At 44.1% G+C, this 22,863-nt stretch overlaps 1 protein-coding gene across 3 annotated transcripts in view; it reads left to right on the forward strand.

Annotated features, from left to right (window-relative positions):
• Window positions 1-20,968, forward strand: part of DENND5B (DENN domain containing 5B) — a 119,174-nt gene extending 98,206 nt beyond the window's left edge. For all 3 annotated transcript variants that reach the window (XM_075503900.1, XM_075503909.1, XM_075503915.1), the window contains 11 exons: window positions 1-79; window positions 1,315-1,396; window positions 6,400-6,528; window positions 7,863-7,984; window positions 9,705-9,850; window positions 11,604-11,722; window positions 12,920-13,107; window positions 14,780-14,862; window positions 15,028-15,154; window positions 15,962-16,136; window positions 17,002-20,968. In XM_075503900.1, coding sequence (XP_075360015.1) covers window positions 1-79; window positions 1,315-1,396; window positions 6,400-6,528; window positions 7,863-7,984; window positions 9,705-9,850; window positions 11,604-11,722; window positions 12,920-13,107; window positions 14,780-14,862; window positions 15,028-15,154; window positions 15,962-16,136; window positions 17,002-17,185 — 1,434 coding nt within the window. In that variant the 3' untranslated portion in view covers window positions 17,186-20,968. The remainder of the gene's footprint in view (window positions 80-1,314; window positions 1,397-6,399; window positions 6,529-7,862; window positions 7,985-9,704; window positions 9,851-11,603; window positions 11,723-12,919; window positions 13,108-14,779; window positions 14,863-15,027; window positions 15,155-15,961; window positions 16,137-17,001) is intronic.
• The last annotated feature ends 1,895 nt before the right edge of the window (window positions 20,969-22,863 follow it).

Genomic DNA, 22,863 nt, shown 5'->3' on the forward strand with positions numbered 1-22,863 from the left:
GGGAAATCTGCTTTGTGGTCCCATTTACTTCAGTACCAGGAGAGAGAAGAGAAGCAAGAGCATAGTGCAGAGTCCCCAGGTAAGTACTTGGCGGTTGACTCCATGAAGGGTCCATCACAGCAAATGAACTCAGGCTTGGGAGGAACAGTGTAACCACAGGAAACCCATGCAGGATTTTCAGTGTATTTGCTTGCTAATATCAAGTTTACATTTTGAGAGCTTTCATAATCATAATGAAGATGCCTTGATGTCTGGACAAAATAGATCTACATCATTGGAGGCAAATGAACATACTTATTAGCCCTGTCTAGAAAATCACTCGATGTCTGTTTGCTACCTTCATTCCCTTTTAATCAGCATTGAGTGAGGTGTGAGAAGCAGTGCTTCCGCAAGAGATGATTTCTGAAGTAGGTGAAGGTGTGGAGCTGTGGCTAAGACAGCTGACATTTTTCTTTCAGTGAGCATAATCTGTCTCTCAAATCCCAATGTGAATAACTCCATGTTCAATAAATATTTATACTGGTGGACCGAATGATTCAGAAGTTGTGTAATTAATCTCTGTCCATCAGTCTAGGTGCTCAGTTTATGCTTTGGTTTGGCCCTTTACAATTACTAAATTACTTCTGTGTTGTGAGAGAGGTTGGTTTTCTGATGGCCTTGAGGTCTCCCTGCCCACAGGCTGCTGCTGGGTATTGTAGTAAAAGTCTCTGAACTTTAGTGGGTCATCTTCCAAGGACTCTGCAATCCTCCAGATCCTGCAGATGGGAACTTAGATGTGTCTTTGAGGACTGATCATACATGGACAAACTAGTCACGCTCGTGAAAAGACTTTTTAATAAGCTTCAATGAGTAATGCGCTAAGCAATCTGGCTGGCAGACACAAATTCCTGAGAGCAAGATGTGTCACCACAAAGCAGTTTGATCAGAGTAGTGGAGCACAGAACTGCGCGGTATTCTTAGCATCGAATATGCTACTGTAGCTTAATCTTATCATGTCCTTCTCAGTTGTGAGCTTTCCATAAAAACATATTACTAATAAAACTCATCGCCGTACAGATTTATGTTAATGTATTTCACATACAAAAAAGGAAGCTAAACCTCCGAGTTCAGTGCTGGATTAAGGAAGGAATAGGTAATGTATGAAGCAATTTTCTTTTTGTCTGCTTCTACATTTCCAGGGTAGAGTTAATGATAATGCACAGAAACATCACAGTTACCAGCCACTTAAGATTGTTTTCAACTGTATGTAAAACAAATGCATTGCAGACCATTACTGTAATTTTGTATTAACTTCATATATTTTCTCCACTGTAGTTGCTGTTGGAACAGAAAGACGAAAGTCTGATACAGGAATTACTCTGCCTACTTTGAGGGTTTCCCTGATACAAGATATGAGGTACAGACTTTCCTAAAGCATTAATTGTGGTTTTAATTGTGTAGCATAAGGTAAAGATCCTCACTGGCTTTGGGTTTACAAAGGCTAAGGAGAATTAAACCTTCTCCTTAGCCCACATTCAAATCTACAAAGTGTTGCCTTTTTATTTTACAAAACTTTTTTGCACGTTTACTTCATTTATTTTAGCTAAAAGACAATGGAAAACACACAAGTTTTACTGGGGTTTTTGTTTTTCCCGGGGGGTTCTTCTAGCAATAAAATCAACTTCCACAAATAACAGCAGACATGTTGAATTCCTTGGTATTTTGAGTTTGTTTCTTTTTGTTTGTTTTAAATTACTGACCAAGTAAGTACAGTTGATAGACAAAGCAAAGGGATATAAAAACCTGCTCACAATGCCTGAGCAATATTCTTTTCAGTTAGCATTTTATGACAAATAGTAATAAATGTACAAATTTAGAAATGTAATCAAACCTAGTATTTGGGTGAGTTTAAAGCTGGAATGTGAAGTAAGGGCAGGTGCTCTGTAGGAGATCACAGCCTGGCTCTGGAGAGCTTTTTAGGAAGTGTTGGGTGGGAACTGGAAGGATTAGAGAGAAGAAGAGGTGGAGGCTGATGTGACTGCACCAGGCAGTTGTTCTTCAAGGCATCTGCTTGACTAAGCCACTGCCAGGTCAAGCCACTCTTTTGACACTTCACTTGCTATGGCTAAGCATTGCAGTGGGGTAAAAGTGCCATGAAAAGAGGGGAGAAGTAATGCAATAATGCTCATCTGTAGAGAGCTGCTAGCAATTGCTAGCAATTGAATGTGTGAGGCAGCATGAGTACTGTTTCTTGTAATACCATGCTCTTCTTCCACGTAAAAATATGGCAAAAAATCTCATGGTAAAAATAAGATTAATTGTAGTTAGTTCACAAAAACATGATTACAGTGATGTGATTTTTACCATGTGTATTATTACAGATTTTTTTTTCTGATGTGAGATCCCACAGATTAGTCAGACTTTTCTGACAGAAAATGACTGTACTTCCCACCTGCAGTGTGCAACCTTTTTGTGTAATGCTATGTAGTTGGAGTCTCGTGCTCTGATTTCAAAGAATATGACATGCCACATAAGGCTAAAACAATGTGCGAAAGAAGGAGGGAGAATACATACAGTGTAATTAGAAGTATAATGCCAAGAGGTCATTTTGAACACGTCTGTCATTTTAGCATCCCTCTCAAGGGACGTGGCAGCTATTTACTTAATTCAGTCCTGTGAGGCTGACGGGCATGTAGGGGGTCGGTCTGAGGAAAGGATGAAGGAGGATCTGGAGCGGAAACTCGCCAACAGAGGAGGCTGTGTGCGCTCGCTGCTGCGTGCATGGGTTTTGTCTTCCACGTACTTCCACTTGAGTAATGAAAGCCCAGCACAGATCTGAGCTGTCTTGCTTGAATCACAAGAGTGTTTCCACTGCTTTTCAGAGAAAAAGTACAGAAGCAGAACACTACCTTTTGTAATATCTTGGGTATTCGTGATTGTCCACAAACATGTCTGGTCATAGAAAATGCTGGGCAGATGGTGAGTTGAATTTGTCATCCATAATCTCGTGGCATACTTTCTCCTCCTTGGAAGGAATGCTGCTTAATATTTGTTTGCACACACAGATTTGTGCTGAAGTTAGAAGGATGGGTAATTGTTAAATTGCTGGGGCTGTGGTGCTAACTGAACTACTGGCTAGAGGATTAAGCATTGCCTTAAGCACAGCTTGTTTTTGATGGCTCATGCGAGGTTATGTAAACAACTTAAAAAGCGGGGCTGAATCAGAGTCATGCTCTGAACGTGTGATGAGCCTGTGCTACAGGTAACGTGGTGTGTCCTCTGCCTCCCTCGCAAAGCCAGGCATCTTAGATGTGGTAAGGAAGATGCTCAGGATGTTTATTTTGGTTCTCTGCATGGAGAGTCTGTGCACAAGTGAGTTTGGGGTATGCCCTTCAGCCTTTCCGCTGGGCAAGGATCTGCAGCATCTCTCCCGCCCCTCTTCCAGCTCCCCGGCAGACTCATGCTGCAGCCTGCCTCCTGCATGGCCTCACCCCTCAGGCACATCACTGCGCATCCAGCTGGACCAGTCAACGCCAAGGCAACTCCCCGAAACCTTTGGTCCAGCTGGGCTCAGGTTTCGGGTCCTTCCCCTTCAGGCAAGCTCTTCCTTGCTACCAGCACTTGCTTTCATGCCCGTGTCACGCCTCTCCTCCCGCAGGGAGCTTGCAGCGGAGGGTGTGAGCCCCAGGTTCTGGGCCCACGGCAGTGATGCTTAACCTGCTGTGGTCAAAAGAAGCTGGGTTAGCAAAGACCCGCTACCTACACAGGACGAGCTAGTACGGCTCATTTCAAACTGCACTGGGATCAGGAGCAGTCACACCATCCTCGGGCGCATGGCAATACTGAGCAGCTGTAACCTCTTCTGTCAGCACAGCTATTTGCAGAGGGTATGTCTCGCCATACCCCAGGCTTACATTTGACAGGAAAAATAGATTTTTCTTTATTACTAATGGGATTAAAAGCAAGTCCCAACCTAGGGAGTTGCATTGAAATTGCTGTTCAGTGCCCTGACAAGAAGAGTTTGCTGTGCAGTGGTGAGCATACAGTGCTTACACTTAGGTCACCGATAAAAATAGACCTGTTCTGACTCTCACAACTGAGAGCTAAATAAATTTGAGTTCCTGAATGCTCTGTTCTGTTACACTCTGCTCTTGCTGACAACAAGACTGATTACCGAATCTGTGTAATGTTTCTGGCAAGCTGTGGGGTTGCAGATCCTCGTTTTTCCCAAATGCACAATTAATGCCAGTCTGGTCTGAACCAGGTAATGAAGAGGTAGAGCATGCATGGCATAAGGTTGAGTCCATCTGCACTTGAATGTTCTCACAGTAGAATAACATCTTCTACTCAGTGTTTCATATTAGATGTAATTCAAGCCGAGCACTGGGGGGAAAGGGGAGGGAGGGAGATGATAGTCTGTGCTTTGATCTTCCCATCTCAAAAGACTTGAAATGTCTGAGGAGAGTGTCTCAACACGACGTAGTTGAGCGTAGTGCGCATCCTGTTTCTCAAGGACTCCGGATCACGTGCCCAGCTGTCTGGGCTGGAAGGTCTAATGCTGGCTGCCACACTCTGAGCCAGGAAGGGCTTTCCAATGCCAGGAGCAAGGCTCTCAGCAGTGATTCAGCTGGTAGGCATTGCTGCTGACAGAGGGAGGCTGCTGAGCTTGCTTACAAAGGGCAAGGACTTGTGTGTGAGTGTAATGTGCCCTCCTGGGTTTGTTTTACAGCTCACTGAGAGTTAGTACTTCTCACCTGGTCCATCAGAGAACTATCCATGTGTCATGTTAGGAAACAGGAGGAAAGTTTCTTTTTTTAAAAAAAAAAAAAAGCTGCCTTTTTTTTTTTTTTAAAGGGGTTTTAAGTAACCTAGGTTTTGCCACTGCCAAGCTACCATTACTCCTATTGATTGTTTCTTCCTGATGGTGCTTCAGATATGCACGTACAGCTCAGAGCCGTGTGATACAGACCCCTCAGCTGGGATTGCAAAGGTAGACCTGTATTTTGAGAATTTGGGTAGGTCAGCCTGGTGGAGAACAGTGCTGCTGAGCTATGTCTGGTATCCACTTCACTTGTGCAGAGCTAACACCTATTTCTGGACAGCACTAAGTTGTACTTTGCAAATTTGCCCATAAGGTCTTAGCCCTGTTACATTAGAAGCTCTATAAACAAGAGAGTATTTTTCTCAAATAATGCAGGGTCTAAATATAACGCAAAGCACGTGCTTGGGTATAACAGATGGGGGGAAGCACGAGACAGTGAGACTATACTAGTCAATGTAAAAAGCATCAGTCACAGCATGACTTTGTTGGATTTTCTTTGGAGTAAATATTGCCACATTCCCTAATGCTTAGCAACGTGCAGAAGACCTTCAAGCAAGATGCAGGAGTTGGAAAGTCAGTCGCAACAGAGATCAGTTCAGACGCAGCTGATGATACCTGGAGCCTGCCACGGCAGTTTGGAGGGCTGAATTGCCAGTGCACTTAACATGCAAACTGCGTGAAAATTAAGAAATTGCAGCCTTTTCTTTCCCCTGCTGGAGACTGTTACTTATTTTGCTTGCTGTTTATTTAACCAAGTGGGGGGTTTTTGGAAGCAGCTTTGCTCTGCCATGGCAGTTCTCTTCTAAAGCTCCCTGTGCTCTAAAACTAGGGTTTCTGGCATTCTCCAAACTGAAATATGGGAAGTTTAAAAAAGAGAAAAGCAAAACCATAGAAGAAAGCCCCTATGGAACAGTTCTGCTTCCTACAGACCAAGCATGTGGAGGGCTGTTCAGATTATCACTTACACAAGGGCCGCTTACATCCCTGAAAATGTGATTCTGCTTGTGACTGCCTGTCACTGGTTTTGCCCCAACAATCCTCTTTTTCTCAGATCTCCCATTGCTGCTGCCATCAAGGGGTTTGTTAGAGCCTTCAGAGTAGATTGTGGTTTGGAGAAACTCTTAAGACACGTATTGTCCCCTGCCCTCCCAGACATACCCGTTCGTGTCAGCAGCTTGAGGGAGCGACTGGGATATAACAGGGTCTCACAAGGTGGCTGCTTTTTTTAAGTGTTAGCATTGTCCATGAGGACATCTACCTCAGGTAATGCAGGGATGAGCAGATCTACCCCTGTTCACCTTGGCCAAGCAAATGCCAGGACACAAAGCAGCTGATAACAGGCTGTAGTGCATCCGGGTTGCAACCTGCCGTGTCCAGGAAGGGCTGCCCCATGTCCCCGGGCCAGCCTGGGGCTGCCGGGGGTCTCAGTGCCACAGCACAGGGCTCTGTGGGGCCCTGCTGGGGGTCTCTTTCTCTAGAAATGATGTCAGGAGACATTTTCCAATTCAGCTGCTGCATCACACTGAATGTCGCCATTTGAAGCCTGTAGGATTTTTATGATTCATGTATTATTATTTTTTTTTCCCCACCCGTTTCAGGCATGTTCAGAACATGAGTGAGATAAAGACTGATGTGGGGCGAGCCCGAGCCTGGATAAGGCTTTCTCTGGAGAAGAAGCTTTTGTCTCAGCACCTCAAGCAGCTACTTTCCAACCAGGCACTTGCCAAGTAAGCTGGCTCTTTTTCTCAAAGCTTTGCTTCCTTACTGGTGCGTCAGGGTGCTGTGCAGGCTCAGGGCACAGCCAGGTGCCCTGTTTGGGTACTGTGGTTTCCAGCTGGAAGTGACTGAAGGGCAGAGGGTAGCTGGGGAAGGAGGTTCTGCCCACCCTGCAGCGTGGAAGTCTGCTCATCTGCCTGGAAAAACAAATCACAATTTTCAGGAAGGAGGCGTTAGGTTTTGGTCAGATCAGTGCGTTGATCCAAGCCACTTCGGGGCCCTACAATCACTGTATCTTGTGCAAACGAAGCAGCAGGGGCAGGAATGCCCCTTTTCTCACAGCAGCCCTGTGTTACTTTGACTCAAGCCAAATGCAGGCCCCCATCCTGACTCCTGATGGGCTGGGTTAGAGGCCAGCTCCCCCAGCTTTGCCTCCTTCTGCAAGCACAGGCACTTAAGTATCTGCCTGTGTAGATGTTCCCTGACTTCATTTTCTCAAAGCAATGCATGTAGGAAAAAAAACCCCAACCCTTATGAAAACATCCTAGCTATTGCATGCCGTCTGAGCAGAACTGGCTCTGTGATGTTACACACATGATTATGCCAGAAGCTACCAAATACTCAAACCTGCTAACGGGAAGAAAGAGGAGTAGCTGGAGACGGGCACCTCTTGGGTGATCAGCTGAACGCATGGTGGCAGACCTGTCTTTTCCTGAAGCTTCATCTCCATTTATCTACCTTAGCAGCTTTTTGGGAGTCTGTTGCCTTCAGATCGCAGGCAGTGTCGCAAGCTCTGTGCTTTCTCAGAGCCGGTCCAGGTTAACTCCTGGTGTGCCTTTGTGCTGCTTTGGGCAACTGGTGAGGTACACTGGCTTTGCCGAAATGAAAGAGTGGCAGGAGGATGCCTGCTGCTGCTTGGTGCCTTCCATGGGTTGGTGCCTTCTGGTTAGTTTTCCAAGGAAGATTAGGTTATTAGACAAGGCTATTCCGCAGTGGGAAGATATGGAGAAGAAATGAGGTTGCTGTATATTGGTTCAGGTCTGCTGTTGTGAGCAGCGTTAGTTTATATCTGTGCTTTGCAGCAAGACCAAAACTGATCCCTTAACGAGATGAACTCTGTAGCCTTGCTATGGTAGCATGGAGCTGAGAGTGGTCTGTAAAACACATGTGTAGCACAGGCGGTAAATGCCCCCTATGGGTTTCTAGCAGCTTGTGTTAGCTGGGGAATCTCACTTTTCATACCTCCCATGAAGATCAACTCTTCATTTGGTGTTTTGCGATTCAAACACCTTTTAAGATACATGGTGCTTTTTCAATAAGAAAGCAATGTCTTTGTTTCTACCAGGAAACTTTACAAGCGTTACGCTTTCCTGCGCTGTGAAGAAGAACGGGAACAGTTTCTGTATCACCTGCTCTCACTCAATGCTGTGGATTACTTCTGCTTCACAAGCGTCTTCACCACAATCAGTGAGTTGGAGAATCATTTTTTCCCCCCTGAATAAACATTAGTTGTTGTCATGATTTGTAAGAGACGATGTTGCTGTTGCTGGTGGCTGAGCCCTTATCTGGAAACCTTGCTTGTTGCTGCCGGGCTCATGGGTGCTGGGTGTTGCTCTGGGAAACCAGCTGGAGAGCCAAGGTTGTGTGGGAGTGCTCTGGAGAAGAGCATTGCACAAAGGAGAGTAATCAGCAGAGAGTGCTGCTGTAGCACTTGGTTTTCCTCACCAAGTTGTATAGTCTCTTTCATTTTCCCTCCCAAACGAGTCCTCTACATCTTCATGCTTCTTTCTGGCCTTCGCTAAGCGTGCATCCTAACAGCCTGCTCTCTGCAGACTGAGGAGATGGAAGTCTTGGAGAATGAAATACAGGGCACTTTGTGCTCTGCTGTATATTTTAAATCTGTCTCACCTTAAATGCCAAAAAGATTCCCTCTCCCTTCCTCTCTTGTAAGAAGGAGAGCAGAGATTGGATCGAAATCTGAAAATGAATCTTTGTCTCTCCAGCACTGGGCAATGCGGAGAAGGCAGGACCCCATGAGATGACCTGATTATTTGGATTCACCTTGGCAGCCCTTAGTCTTCATTTTCCTGCCCGTTCAGAGTGAAGTGAAGCCAGTTTTACGTGGCTGTCAAAACAGGCACTCATTCCACTTTTTCTCCTCTGAAAGCAATAAATCCCCTCAGAACTAGCACAGCACAAAGAGATTTATTCATCCTTGATTACCTTATTTCTGGGGGGCATCCAGCTTGCCAGCTTTCCCCTGTAGGACAAGCGCTTGGAATTTGAGGGCATTTTTTTTTTTTAAGTGCAACATCACTGTATGGCGCACAAGAAGTAGAAAGGCTGGCTTATCTTACCCAGTCAAAAAGGCAGCTTGCGAAACGTAAGGAGAGAGAGGCTTGCAGTGCTAGCGTGCAGTAGCCGAGTCAAATCCGAATCGGGGTGGGTGGCAGTCCTTGTCTTAAGCACCTATGGGTGCTGGGGGAACGTCCACAGAGGCAGGTCTGACCTGAGACTTCGGCTATGCCGTTAGCGGTCACGCCAGCACCTCCGACGTTCCCTTCTCGCCTGTAACCTTCCGTGTGCCCCCTGTATCCTTCCAGCCTGCCGGGGGCGGCCGTGCCTTGCCGCAGGCCGGCTTTACGCCTTCCCTCGGCAGGCTCCGGCGCGGGCCCGGCCCTGCCGCGGGCCCGGCCCTGCCGCGGGCCCGGCCCTGCCGCGGGCCCGGCCCTGCCGCGGGCCCGGCCCTGCCGCGGGCCCGGCGGCGGCCTGTTCTGCGGCGGGGCTGCAGCACCACCCTGCGGCACCGCCGGCCGCGGGCGCCTGCGGGCAGGCGGCAGCGAGCCCCCGGCTGAAGGGAGAGCGGCTGAAGAAGCTGGGGCAGAAGGCTGCCCGAGGCCGTGAGTGCCGGGTGGGGGCTGCCCCACAGCTGGGCGGCAGAGCCGCTTCTCCTGGTTTACGGCTGGCTGGAGCTGGCAGCGCTGCTGCCACCCGCGGAGAGCCTCTGCCGCCGCAGCGAGGGACTCGGCAGGTTTGTCTCGGCCTTGTAGGGAGAGCGGAGGAGGAGTTCTCCTCCTGAGGCTGCCGAGACCTGGGCAAGAACTCACCTTCAAGGGAGAGGCGTGGTTTACTCTGAGGGGGAAAAAAAAAGTCAAGACTAACTTGTTTTTTCCCGCCCTGTTCTTAGTGATCCCTTATAGGTCAGTGATAATCCCCATCAAAAAGCTAAGTAATGCAATAACCACATCAAACCCATGGATTTGTGTGTCGGGAGAACTAGGAGATACAGGCGTAATGCAGATTCCTAAAAACCACCTAGAAATGACATTTGAGGTGAGTACATGCTCTTTACACTTTACTTTTCACTTTGAAACATGCTTCCAAATAAACATTAATTTGCTGAGGGTCTTAAGATCACAGCAGTTGAGATTCTGTCCAGGTGTTCAAGGTCTCTGTACATTCAGAATCGGGAAGTTAGTGCTGCCTGCCCCTCCTGCGCTAGATGCAAGTTCCCTGTGAGCACGTACCGCTTTTAGCCACAGGCTTCACTGCTGTCCCTGTCCCAGCCCAGGGCTCCTCTTTTCTCACCTAGCCAATCTATTTCCACACCTCATTCCCTTCCATATCTCCTTGCCAGCTACCCTAATTTTCTCTTTCAAGTCTCATTTCTGACTCCTCATTTCCCTTCCTAGTTTCTTTTCCCTTCTTTCAATTTGTCTTCTTACTTACCACCACCCGGGTCCTAAATTTCTTCTCCTCTTTCTTTCTTCTGGCCAGTCCCAAATTTCTTCTCTTCCCACTCCAGCTCCTTGTCCAACATTGCTTTCCTTCCAACCAGCCAGTCTAACTCCTGTGTTCTTCAATGTCCCAGCTTCATGTGCTACCCCCAGCAAACCGCAGAGCCACCATCCCTATCAGGCTCTTTTCCGCGTGCTTGCTGTGGTTTTTCTCTTTGCGTTTGACTACCTGGTGTTCCCCTCTGCTTTCCCACCCATCAGTTACAGGTTGGCTTGGTGCCACCCAAAAGCAGCTGGTAGCAGGAGTTGCAGGGGAAGCCCCGTCAGGCTCCTGTGGCTCCAGGCTGTACCATATCCAGTAAGGAGTGATTTCGTAGGAAAATCTGCTACTAAAATTAAAGTTGCATCCACTGAGCATATGCAGACTGATCTTCCACAACAATAATAAAAAAAAACCCTCTTGCCAAATATAGGTAGATTTTGACAGAGAGAGAGAGGATATTTTCATGGTACAATGGCTGCCTCTCATTCAGATATTAATATTTTGTAGGAAAGGTCTGCAGGATTCTAACAAGCAAAATAACATATTTAGACGTTTCTAAGGACCATACTAACACTGTTCTGGAATAGCTTCAGCCAAAGGACTTTCCTAAAATATCAACTTGGGTAGCCACCCACTATGGAAAATGTCAGCCCAAGCTGCTTATTTGGCAGTATTAGAAGCAATGAAAACCAAGGTCTTGCAAGGGAGGGGTTTAGGTGACGTTAATAGATGTTGCTGCCAGCCCCACCTAGAATTACATATTGCAATGGAATTTACAGTCCCTTGTTTTGCTTCTTCTGTCTCTTTGTGATGTTAAGAGTCTCATGTTAGTGATTTTTGTCTTGCCCAACAATAAGCAAATCGATCTTTGAAAACAATAAAGGATCTAGGGACTGCTTCATAGTGTAGAGTGAGTCAACTGAAGGTCAGTGTGCTCAAAATGCATTTTTCAAAAGCTGTTTGTACTGGAGATCTATTTCTTCTACAAAAGCACACCTTTTTATCACCTTAGTTCAGAAATTTGTAATTAACACTTCTCAGAAGTATTCAGAGTGAGTGCTCACAACAAAGAATGTAATCTCTTCACAAGCTTTTAATAGTTGTATTTCAAGGTATTTCTTTTCTCCTGTGTTAAAATAATTATTCTGCTTTTCAAAACGTTCTGCATGTTTGGTTGAAAATACTTGCTGTATAAATCAAAGGAGACTGAACAACAACATACATTTGAGACCATATGTGTGCATGTGGTGGGGGTGTATGTTGTCTGTTGTGTTTTAAATTAAGTAAAAACTGTTATTCATTTCAGTGCCAGAATTTAGGGAAGCTGACGACTGTTCAGATTGGTCATGACAACTCAGGGCTACTAGCCAAGTGGCTGGTCGATTGTGTCATGGTCAGAAATGAAATAACAGGACACACGTACAAGTAAGCAACAAGTTTTAATTTTCTTTGTCTGAAATTCCTACTTGTTAAATCTAGAGAAAGCAAGAAGGCATTCGTGATCTTCTCAGTTGATGGAGCACTGTGGGCTGATTTGGGTACCCAATAGGGTTGGGTTGGTCTCCCTCACCCCCGGTTCTCTCATTTCAGAAGCCCTAGTTGAAGTCAATAATCTGATAAATATTAAATGATACTTCAATGTAGGATTTTCTTTGCATCTCTCTGAGATAGGACAGACAGTATGGATACTTTTGAAGTGATTCATATGTTTGTGTCTAATAATTAAATCTCTTGATTTAAAGCAGTGTGGTAAAATTGTGCACAAATTAACTCTTTAAAACCCCAAGAGCTGGAATAACAGTTTAGGGCAAATATTTGGTTTCTTTTTGTTTTAAAAAATGTTCAAATGTCTAAGTACTGTAACAAATGTACAGAAACTCGGATTACAAGAAAATAAAAGGTTTTGATGATTTCTTAATCTTCTATTGAGTACATACCTCTTGTGTTGAAATGATCTCCTAACTCATCATTGGTTTTACAAAACATCTGGCTAAGCAGACTTAATTTTTTTTCTAAGTGTGGACTTGGAAAACTATAATTCAGAGAGGTGAGCTCCAGAGCTCAGGGTTGGCCACAGTGTGTGGGGGAAAGTAGGAAGAAATGGGATATAAGGACTGGGGGTATGGACATGTGCATGGATTTCATTAGGACTGTGGATGAGGACAAAAGGTAGAGGAATAAAATGTGAGGTGAGGTTTGAGTATGAGGAGATGTCACAGCTTCAGCTGGGTGGGAATTCTGTGGGGGGATTTAATTGTTAATCATCACAATACTTTTAAAGGCTGAATATCAGTTGTGGTTGCAAGTGAAAAATAACCCAGCAGAAATCAAGATGTGGCCCATGAAATATGCGTATAACACTTTCTGTTGTCCCGTGCTTTCATGCAAGCTTTGCATATTTCCCTTTTCCTAAGGAGGGAGGTGAATGTAGTTTTCTGGTTTGGTCCTATCAGTTGTGGTGCAGGGGATGCTGCCTTGCTGGGTTCTGTTTTGTGAAATGTTTCTGGCTATAGAGTATTCCCTGCCTGTTAGCAGCATTTATGGGTGCTAGCTGTCCCTCTAACTTAGATCAAGCTGGACTACCTGTGTGGCTGACCTGTGCTTGTGCTGGCTGCATGGCAGGTTTCCCTGTGGGCGATGGCTGGGAAAGGGCGTTGACGATGGCAGTTTGGAGCGAATACTCATTGGAGAGCTGGTGTCCTCCACGTCTGACGAAGAGCTGGGAAAGCAGTGCCGTACCCCACCCCAGCAGAAATCTCCTACCACGGCTCGACGACTGAGCATCACTTCTCTCACAGGGAAGAACACCAGTAAGTCCTTTCCTTTGTCCCCAGGACCCTAGAAAATGGGGCACCAACTGCTGAGAAATAAAGCTCCTGTGAACAGGAGAGCTCCTACTGAAGCAAAGCTTGGTGCAAAGGAACAGCTGTGAGCTGATGAGTTTTTCCTGCCCCGGTTTGTGTGTCTGCAGCTTGCTCTGTGACTGTACATGTTGCCTCTTTCAGTGTCCCCATTTGACAGTTGAGAGATAATAATCTCTTTCCTTGGAGCATGGAGATATGAGATCAGGGAGGAGGAGGCAGCAGAATTTGCAGTAGCTGACGCTGCTCAGCTTCCCAGCTCACTTTGCAGTCAGTGGGAAGACAGTCCTCTCCGAAGGGCAGTTCAGAGCATGATGTGGATGTTGTGAACTGCCTTCTGGAGGAGCACATCTCCAGAGGGACCCTAGGGGACATCAACTTCATGTCCCTGAAATTAGCTTTTATGAGTAACTGCACCTGGCTGCAACAGGGCGTGGGACTGTAAAGGCCACGTGAGGCATTCTCCGCTAAAGCATACAGATGAGCACAGTGTAGATCCTGTTCATAAATCTGTCCAGCTCCTTTAAAATTAGAGGGCATGACTCCTGAAATGTCAAGCAAGGAAAGATTAGCTTCCAAGAGTAATGCAGCATTTAAAAACCACCACGGGACCACTGCAGCTCTTCGTATGTGTGAGTCCATATTAGCTGGAGGAGTGGGCACCAGAGCTACTTGCGGAGCATTTCCTTAGGTCTGAGAACACTAAGGCCCAATAATTCATTTGTCTTGTGAGCTACTTGAGGCTCTATGTTACATCTGCCAAAGACTGTGGAGGTCATCATGTACTAAAATGATACTGAATTACTCCATGCTTCCAAAATAACAATTGTAGGACAAGCTGATAGCAACCTACGTATGTCTGAAAAACTAGAAAGGACTCCTAGAAGAACCATGAAAATAACTGAAGTCTGGAAAACATCTGCTGAAAACAAAGTTTTAAAAGTTCAGTCTGTTTTAATCAGAAAGTGAATGAGGGACTAGATGATTTTCTGCAAGTACCTGCACAGGAAGATGAGATGGTAGCAGGTGGAGGCATAGCATGATTCAGTAGCAGAGGCATACAGCTAAGCAGATTCAGAGCAGAAACATGGCATACATTTTAACACAGAAGATAACTTACTCTTGGAACCATTAATAAGGAATATTCTGTGCCTGTGGCCCCTTATGCTGGTAGAAGGACTAGCCATGTGCCTAAAATAGATACTTGTTTTGGCTCAATAAACATTGTGGGTTCAAGTCAGGAATTAATGAGTGCTGGGTTTTCTGGCCTCTGTCACATAGAAGTGAGTCAAATGACTGGGCTTACCACCTTTCAGCCCATGTCTCTTCATGTGAGGGTTGCTGTACTCTATGTGATGAGCAAGATGTGATTAACTCAAATAAAATATTTATCAAGCCAGATCCTTGGGTTGTGCATTTTTAAGTAGGGCAATTTATTTGACTATTCCAGGGTTGCTCATCAGTTGCTTGTAATTAAGGCTCAGGTTTACCCAAGACAAATGATTACCTGAACTCTAAAGATACAGAATAATTCCTGCAGTTCAAGCTATGTCATCATGAGAATTTGATGAATGTTTTAAAGTTGGTATCTTCAGCTAGTATGCTCTCCGTCATTTCACAGAGCCTAATGCGGGACAGATCCAAGAGGGAATCGGGGAAGCCGTGAACAATATTGTGAAACACTTTCACAAGCCAGAGAAAGAGGTACTTCCTACGTTTCATTACTTGCCTAGTATCTACAATGCATGTAAATATTTTTATAAACAGAAATGGAACTGAAGTACCAGTAGAGACTGTTAACCTTTAGATATGAAGCTTCTGGCATACAAACAAGGCAAGTTGTGCTTACAGACTTTCCCTTTCCCACAGAGAGGGAGCCTTACCATTCTGTTGTGTGGAGAAAACGGTCTGGTCGCAGCACTGGAGCAGGTCTTCCACCATGGATTCAAATCGGCTCGCATTTTTCATAAGAATGTCTTCATCTGGGATTTCATAGGTAAGCTGGTATGTGATTTGGAGGCAGGAGAAGAAAGATTAGGGCAAAATGACTACTCACGCACAGACCTCGAATTCTCATCAGCTAGTGTGCCATTTGTTCCTGCCTAGCACCTGCTCCAGGTTGCTTAAAGTCAATGAGAAACAAAGTGGCAGATGAGAAATACTAAACTCTATATAAGGGATGAGTGTGAATCTGTGCAGAAATTTAAGAGCACATCAAATTCTAGTCATTTATTCATAGATGAATGTTCAAACAGCTGCTTTTCTACCCAGAAAGAAGGTAGGCTGGAGGTTGGGGTAGAGTAGCAATTGATGTTAGGGGGGAGTTCAGAAAGGGCAGGGAGTGAAAGGTTTAGATTTCTAGTTGTTTATGAGAACTCTCCTAATCGCTGCACTGGTCTTCTGGTGATGCTTACCTGTGGGCCTATGCTGCGGTAATTTAAGACATTCTTATTTCCTTAAAACATGCTCGCAAGTTGAGATACTTAGCCTGAGGGTAAGTTCTTACTCAGAAAAGGTGAAAAATCAAAGCTGATGGTATCACTTACAATGAAACCATGGATAGGTACTCTGGTGCAGCTCCTTGATGTTACCTAACTGTATTAGACATCAACCAGTCTGCTGACCACTGCTATGTAGCAAAGGTGGAGATCACCACCTACCTATGGTCTTCAGAGTGAGGAATCCATATATAAACTGCGCAATAGCTCTCGGCAGGTTGGTTTTCTGAGGATTCCCTTGTGTAATTTTATGTCACAATGAAGTACTTCTGCTCACTGGGTTCTGATTTTTCTTCCTACTACAGAGAAAGCTGTTGCTTATTTTGAAACCAGTGACCAGATTGGAGACAACGAGGAGGCCCTTTTGCTTCAGAGATCTTCATGCAAAACCTTCTGTCATTATGTGAATGCCATCAATACAGCTCCACGGAACATTGGGAAGGACGGCAAATTCCAAATTCTGGTTTGCCTGGGGACAAGGTACCTAACTGCTCTTCGTTATATGTGTCCTCTTGCATTAGAGTAGAAGAATATTTTTACACCATTGTTATTACCTTTAGTTTTCCATTTTAAGACATCTCATACCTATCTATTATCCAGTACCTATTTTAGGCAGCTTTAATACCACATGAAAAAATGGAGCAAAGAAGCAGTAATGATACATGGCTAGTGTCTAAACTGCTAAAAATGTTTTGAGCTCTTTTATAACTGTTAACTTGACAGTCATATGTATGAAATCTGTCTTGAAATTGTATTTTTGATGAAGTGCTGGCTTTGGGAATGCAGAGTTCCTTTGCAAGAGCTGGTGCATTTCTAAATCCTCATTGAATCACTTTGCCTATGAAAATGAGATGTCTGTTATAATTTTGACAAAACTATTCTAGATGAATCTTTCTTTCTTAATAGGATGCTTTCTGTCTTGCACTTAGGGAGGGGCGGGGGGGGGCTTAGTTGTATTTTGGAGGGTGGAAGTTGGTATGTCTAGAAATAAGTACCATTTTTGTCTTGTCTGTCTGGATACATGGAAAACCAGTTGGAAAAGTCTTGGTTTTTCCTGAGTTTTACTTCCCCTGTTCCTGATCCGAAAACGTTGCTGAATTCTTCCAAAGTCAATTGTCCAATTCTGCTGATGTCTTTCCATCTCAATTCCTACAGTATGTTCAGTTACCTGTATTTTACTAACAAAATCAAGGGTTATGACTACACAGGAAACTTTTATGTGCAAACAACATGCATCACCCGCAAAAAAGAGACTGCACATTTTGGGTTGTGTTCTTGGAAAAGAATTTCAGTTTGAGATCTGTTGTACTTGGTGCTAAAATAATTTGTTTAATCCCCTTTGCAGGGACCACTTTCTCTCTCAGTGGATCCCATTGCTGGCAGAGTGCCCGCCCATTACGAGGATGTATGAGGAGAACGCTCTCCTACGGGACCGCATGACTGTCAACTCCCTTATCCGAATCCTACAGACATTGCAAGATTTCAACATCATCCTAGAAGGATCGCTCATTAAAGGAGTGGATGTTTAGCATGGCTTTGCTGAGAACTTCATTATTCCTTTCCCAAGCAAGCAAACCACAATTGGAGACCTGTCAGGACTTGAACGTGATGGTAGTGCACCACTGTAAGGCAAAGCTGCTGGTTGAAGCGGGAGTGGGAAGCCCAGTTTGTGCCCGACGGGGACTGTCCTCTAAAGCTGCAGAAAGCTAAGATGCAGTATTGTAGTTTATTTGAAACAGAAATTTAGTATAAAATAGAGTATTTTCATGTGTTAGATGTGTGTAAATATGCTATCTTCTTTAAGAAATTATATTACTCTAAGAAATTTTTCTTAGACTGAATGTTCTTGTTCTGACTATGAGTAGCTTAAACCCAGGGGAAGGACTGGGGGGAGGGAAGGACTGAGTGGGAAGGGATGCCGCTACTTGCTTGCAAGGAAGAAGCCAATCAATGTGTAAATACAGCGCAAACTCAGCAGGGCTTTTTTCAGGTATTGCAAATTAATACAGCAAATATCCTTATGTAGCCATTGTGATTGTCTCACTCTTGGAAATGTTGTAAACATATGCTGTTTTACCCTACTGTACATGGTCTTTCTTAGTTTGTTGTTTGTTCAAAGACTCAACCCTTTCCATGCACGGAAGTTGTGAGTCGTCATGTTTTCTTCTGTAAGGTCTTTTGTGTCACTTCTGTTGATCTCCAAAGGGGAGACAAGTGTTGAAATGCTTAAACACTGGAGAGGAGGACTGCTGTCAGCCGTGGAGCCTGGGAGTATGAGACCTTTTTAAGCAGTGCTGCTGCAGCCTGAGATGGGGAACGACGGCTTGCTTGCCTTGCCCGGTGTGTCCCTTGCCTGTCTAGATGTTCTGATGATTCCCCCTAGCCCTCAGCCAGTTTGTGTTGTGGATGACTTCTTTTTTTTTCCCATGTTGAGGAATTTGGTTCATACCAAATTCTTGCTGTACTTGAGAAGAATCATTGCTGTAGAGCCACAGACACCGATGTTGCTGTGCTACTGAACTGTATCAGCTGGTTTTGAAATGCTGACAGGTTATGAGTCTTCCTTTATCCTGCAGAATGAGTGTTCCTAGGAAGTACAGGATCTTTGATTACTTTTTTTTTTTTTTAATTATCCAGCTACAAAAAAAAAAAATTAAGCAAAAGGAAGAAGAAAAAGAATCTCACTTCGGTATTTTGAGGCTTCTCTCCTACACTCTTTCCAGTTAATGTGTTACTAATACAGCATTTGTATATAGATACAGGTCTTGAAGAAGGAACTGGGAGCAACTGAAACCCTGTACACTAAAAATTTAACAACAGATTACATTAAAATCTTCTTGTGGATACCATGCAGCAAATACAGAGTGTATTTCCTGTTCTTGTGGATGGGAGTTGGAAGGATCTGAGGGCATAGTTAGCTTCATCTGGTTTTAGTTTTCGGAGGTTAGTTTAAATACAGGTGTTTGTTTTCACTTGTTTATTCCCTATGATCTTGGCCATTTCGTCAGTGGATTTCTGTGGATGTGTCACTGTCAGCTATGGCTTGGGAAAGGCCCCTAACTGGTACTGTAAGTGTATTACCTTGCACTGTGCTCTCAAGTGGCATTAGGAGGGACTTGGGAACGGTGGGCAGTAGGAGGTCTTGGTATAGTGTGCACGTGGTGGAGAGAGGGATGAGAGCTGAGGAAAAGGAAAGAGGATGAAAATTAGGGTTTGCTTTCTCACCTGCCTTCTGTCAAGCTTCTCTATTTTCCTGTGGTCCTTCTGCTGTCCAGTTCTTATAACAGCACTCACTTTAGTGTCAAAGTTTCATGTCATATTCCCAGCTAGAAGAAAACTCTTCATGTGACTTTGTTTCATTAGAAGGGAGACTTTTATGTTATAGAAGTTTTTTTGTTTGTAAGAAAGAAGTAAAATAACACTGGCAGGGAGTCATTGACTTTAATGAGGGTTCCAGCTTTTAATAACCATTCTTTCCTCCTGGGCTTGTACTTCCTTAAACTGACTAAACTCATCCCAAATACTGTAGGCAGCACTGCCATGTCACTACTGTGGGTGTGAGTAAGTAACGTAAAGGCTGTGAATGGTGTCATGAGCTAGTAGCCAGAGCATATGGCTGTGTGACATCTCTCTTAGGTTTCCAGAAATGTGAAATTTGGGGTGTTAGCATTTTCTGTGTGGCCAGCAAGTCTGCTTAAAGTCAGCAGAAGATGCATGACAACACTTCAGCAGCAATTGAGAATGCGTCCCTAGTACTTAACTCTATCAATAAATTATACATTTAGCACCAGAAACCATGTGGCAGCATTATTTGGTAATGACTGCTTAGGATGTTTTGATTTCTATTACAACTCAGGCCTTTTATGTCTAATGACTGCTATACATGATTTTTTCACGCCCAACCCAGTCTAAGTGACTTTCATTTTACTGAAATAATAACCTCTTTAGTCCTTGGATTTCTTTGCAGCATCATCTGCATTTGCTAGCTGGATACTTCGCAAAAGTATACTGCTGCATACTTCTCCAAAGACTATTTATGACTTAACCAGTCGTAACATTCATCTGACATGACACGGGTTAAGTGCAAGCAGGATAAAGTAGAAATGTAGGCACCTCTAAAGGTCAAGCATAGATGAATAAACCACACACAGAGAAAAGGGCAATAACTACATAAAGTCTTTCTTAAGTTAAAATAAATCAAAACCTGAGAATTTTTAAAACAGGGCCTTCCCCCATTTCAAACTACATTAAGGAACCTTTAGCACTTAACTTCAACACAACTTCACGTCAGCTTTTCAGCAAGCATTGACTTGTTTGGTTTTGTCAGGTTTCACATCATATTAATAATAATACAATAAAAATTATGTATGTCTAATATTTCCTTGTAGGCAATAAAACACCCTAAGATATGTTGAAAGGGGCACAGCTGAGTGCCTCAGATTCCTGGAAGACTAGTTATTTGACAACCTTGGGAGTACGGTTCTTTGTAGTGAATTTTTATTCTACCATATATGATTATTTTTTTTTAGTAGACTACTTTTGTTTATTGGAAACTGTGAGGTTTTTTCTGTAAGGTTTACAGAAATCATTCTACCCACTAGAATGGTGAGAAACCCATCAGGATTCTTCTAAGCTAACACAGTTTTTACTTCAGTGTTAAAGCACCTTCTTTGGTTGAGAAAGGGAATCTTGGAAAAGACCAAAGCTCTCTGGTATCTGCTTTTTAAAAAAAAAAATCCTATCCAATACCCATCTGCAGATGTCTCAGATGTCTGAGTTTGCATAGTCCTGTTAGTATGACATCCAGCATGGTAACTTGAGGGAGTCAGAGAATCAAATGCCTCACTGTGTACAAAATGTCTATTTATAATTCTCTGAAAAGAATGGAATTCTACTGTTTAGTGAAAAATCTACTCATGTTTATTCCAAGTTGGTTTGTGTAATTAGATATCATTGTTCAAAAATGTCTTTTTAGAATAGTTGCGCAACGGCATATGTGAGAAAATTCCTTCTTTCAATCAAATGAAGGTGCGCATCTTAAGGGGAAATATTGTATGTTACTTGAAATGTACAAATGTGCCCTGTATAGCTTAAAATGATCCTTAAATGTCTCCATTAAGTATATTTTGTCTTTACATTATTACTAACTGAATAAGAACTGGATTATTTTCAAGATGACATTAGTAAAAGTATTGTTATATCAAGCACTTTAACATACATACCACAAACTGACATGGGTTTTTCAGGTTTTGAAGTACATTGAAATACAGCTTTTCATGCTATGTCCTTTACAAATAAAACTGTGAGAATAATGGTTGGTGTCACTTTTTCCTTGCAGAGCAACTGAGAGATTCAAGTCTCAAGCAGAAGAGTTGATCTGGACCTGGAGGGCATGTTTTGTGAAGGGAACAAGTCAAAACGATTCACCTGCTAGTGACTCCTGGTACTAGGAACTTGCTGGAGCAAAGAGCGGGAGAGGGGATGTGAGGGTCCGCTCTCAAAACCTGCCCTTCTGCCTCCCCCGACACAAAAGTCTGACTGTGCCAAGCCTGACCAGCTCTTCATTTTCAAGGCTTAGGTGGAAAGTGTGGCTGATCAAAGGGAAGAAATGGGATTGCAGTGAAGTTTAGCTCTTAGCGGGGTGGCGTTTGCTAGGCAGCCTGAGTTGCTCTCCCTTGGTATCTGGAGTGCACAGGGAGGAGTGGGGAGAAGGAGGGTGGGATCCTGTTGGCAGCAAAATGGGAAGCGTGGGATTAACTGCAGCCGACAGTCCCTTTCCTCTTGACACGGGTTGCTCTGATATTTGAACTCAGGGTTAAAAAGCTGGAATGAAACTCATGCTCTCCAGTCTGTCAGTTAGCATGTCCCATAAGAAGAGAGGTCAATAGAGAAGAGAGATGGGTGCCTGCAACAAAAAAGGTGCAAAAGAAAGATAGTGAAATGCCCTGCTTAGTAATTAAAGGCTTTTCTAAGTTGGACTGGATTTTCAGAAATTCCCCCCACCCTGTCCCTCCCAGCTCTAGCGCTGCTGGAATTGGCAAAAATAGGAGAATTTTTGAAAACTGCGCAGTTGAAATGCAGTTCCCTGCACGTGTGTGTGCATGGTGCGTGTGAGGTGGGGCATGTCTGTTCATTCATTTTAACTCTTGGTTTTGAAAAGGCAAGAGAATCTCAGGAGAGGACTGAAAGTCTCAGAGCCTGGGACTATATATGTGGGAATCCTGAAATACATCGTTTGATGATACTGATGTTTATCAATGGTGTAGCAGCAAAATTATAGGATCCCATAAATGTGAATAAAATCCATAGAGCTGCTTGTGGTCAAATTTCAATAGGAGGAGTGGCCATACTTAATACACCTCCTTACTAAATGCATTAGGCTTAAGTATGTAAATTAGAGATGGTGGGATCTGACATCTTAAAGGCAGTAAGTACTTGAAGTAAAGCAGGACTAAACTTGTCCAGATGAGGAAGTGCAAATATCTTCCTCCCCACTGCGCTGTCATTGATGCAGTCTGGGAACACTACAGTGTTTTCTGCAAAGGGTAAGCAGAAGAAAACTGTCTGAGAAAACTTGCATGTGTAGGAGTTGAAATAGCTCACAGATCTAGTTTGTTCCTCTCCAGCATTTCAGGTAAGCTTGTGGGAACAAATTGCGCTCAGGTTAAGAGTGAAGCTGCTGCCTCGTCTGTCACCCCATCAGCTCAGAAGTTGAGGCTCCTGTCATTGCAGTCAGGGAGCATTTCATTGCTGACATTCCTATTTTCTCTCCTGCTATTCCATCAGAGATGTATCATTATAAGCTGGTTTGAGCTCAGCACAGGATGTGAAGGGAACGGGAAAACTTCCGTACGGGTCTGCTATCCGGTGGCTGGTTAAGGTAAACTATCTGCCGAAGCCACCGCAGAGCTGATTTGTCAGTGGAAAGCCGTAGTTCTCCAGGAAACCTTGACACTTTAATGGGCCCATCTGTATTCCCTGCAGACCTTGCAGGGCATCTCGGCTCCTCTGAAAGAACTTCTTCTGTCAGAAGAGGATGTGACCAGACAAATTATTTTCTCCTTTAACCAAGCCCACCTTTGTCTCCTAGGGGAGGGAAGAAGGCAGGGGAGGGGGGGAAAGCACAGCCAACCCCCCCCCGATCCTTACCCACAGCATATTTTTCAAAAGCCGTTGCTATAAAGGCCCTCATTGCTGTGTGATCTAG

Source organism: Mycteria americana, chromosome 1 (assembly GCF_035582795.1).
Source record: "Mycteria americana isolate JAX WOST 10 ecotype Jacksonville Zoo and Gardens chromosome 1, USCA_MyAme_1.0, whole genome shotgun sequence".
Classification (NCBI taxonomy): Eukaryota; Metazoa; Chordata; class Aves; order Ciconiiformes; family Ciconiidae; genus Mycteria; species Mycteria americana.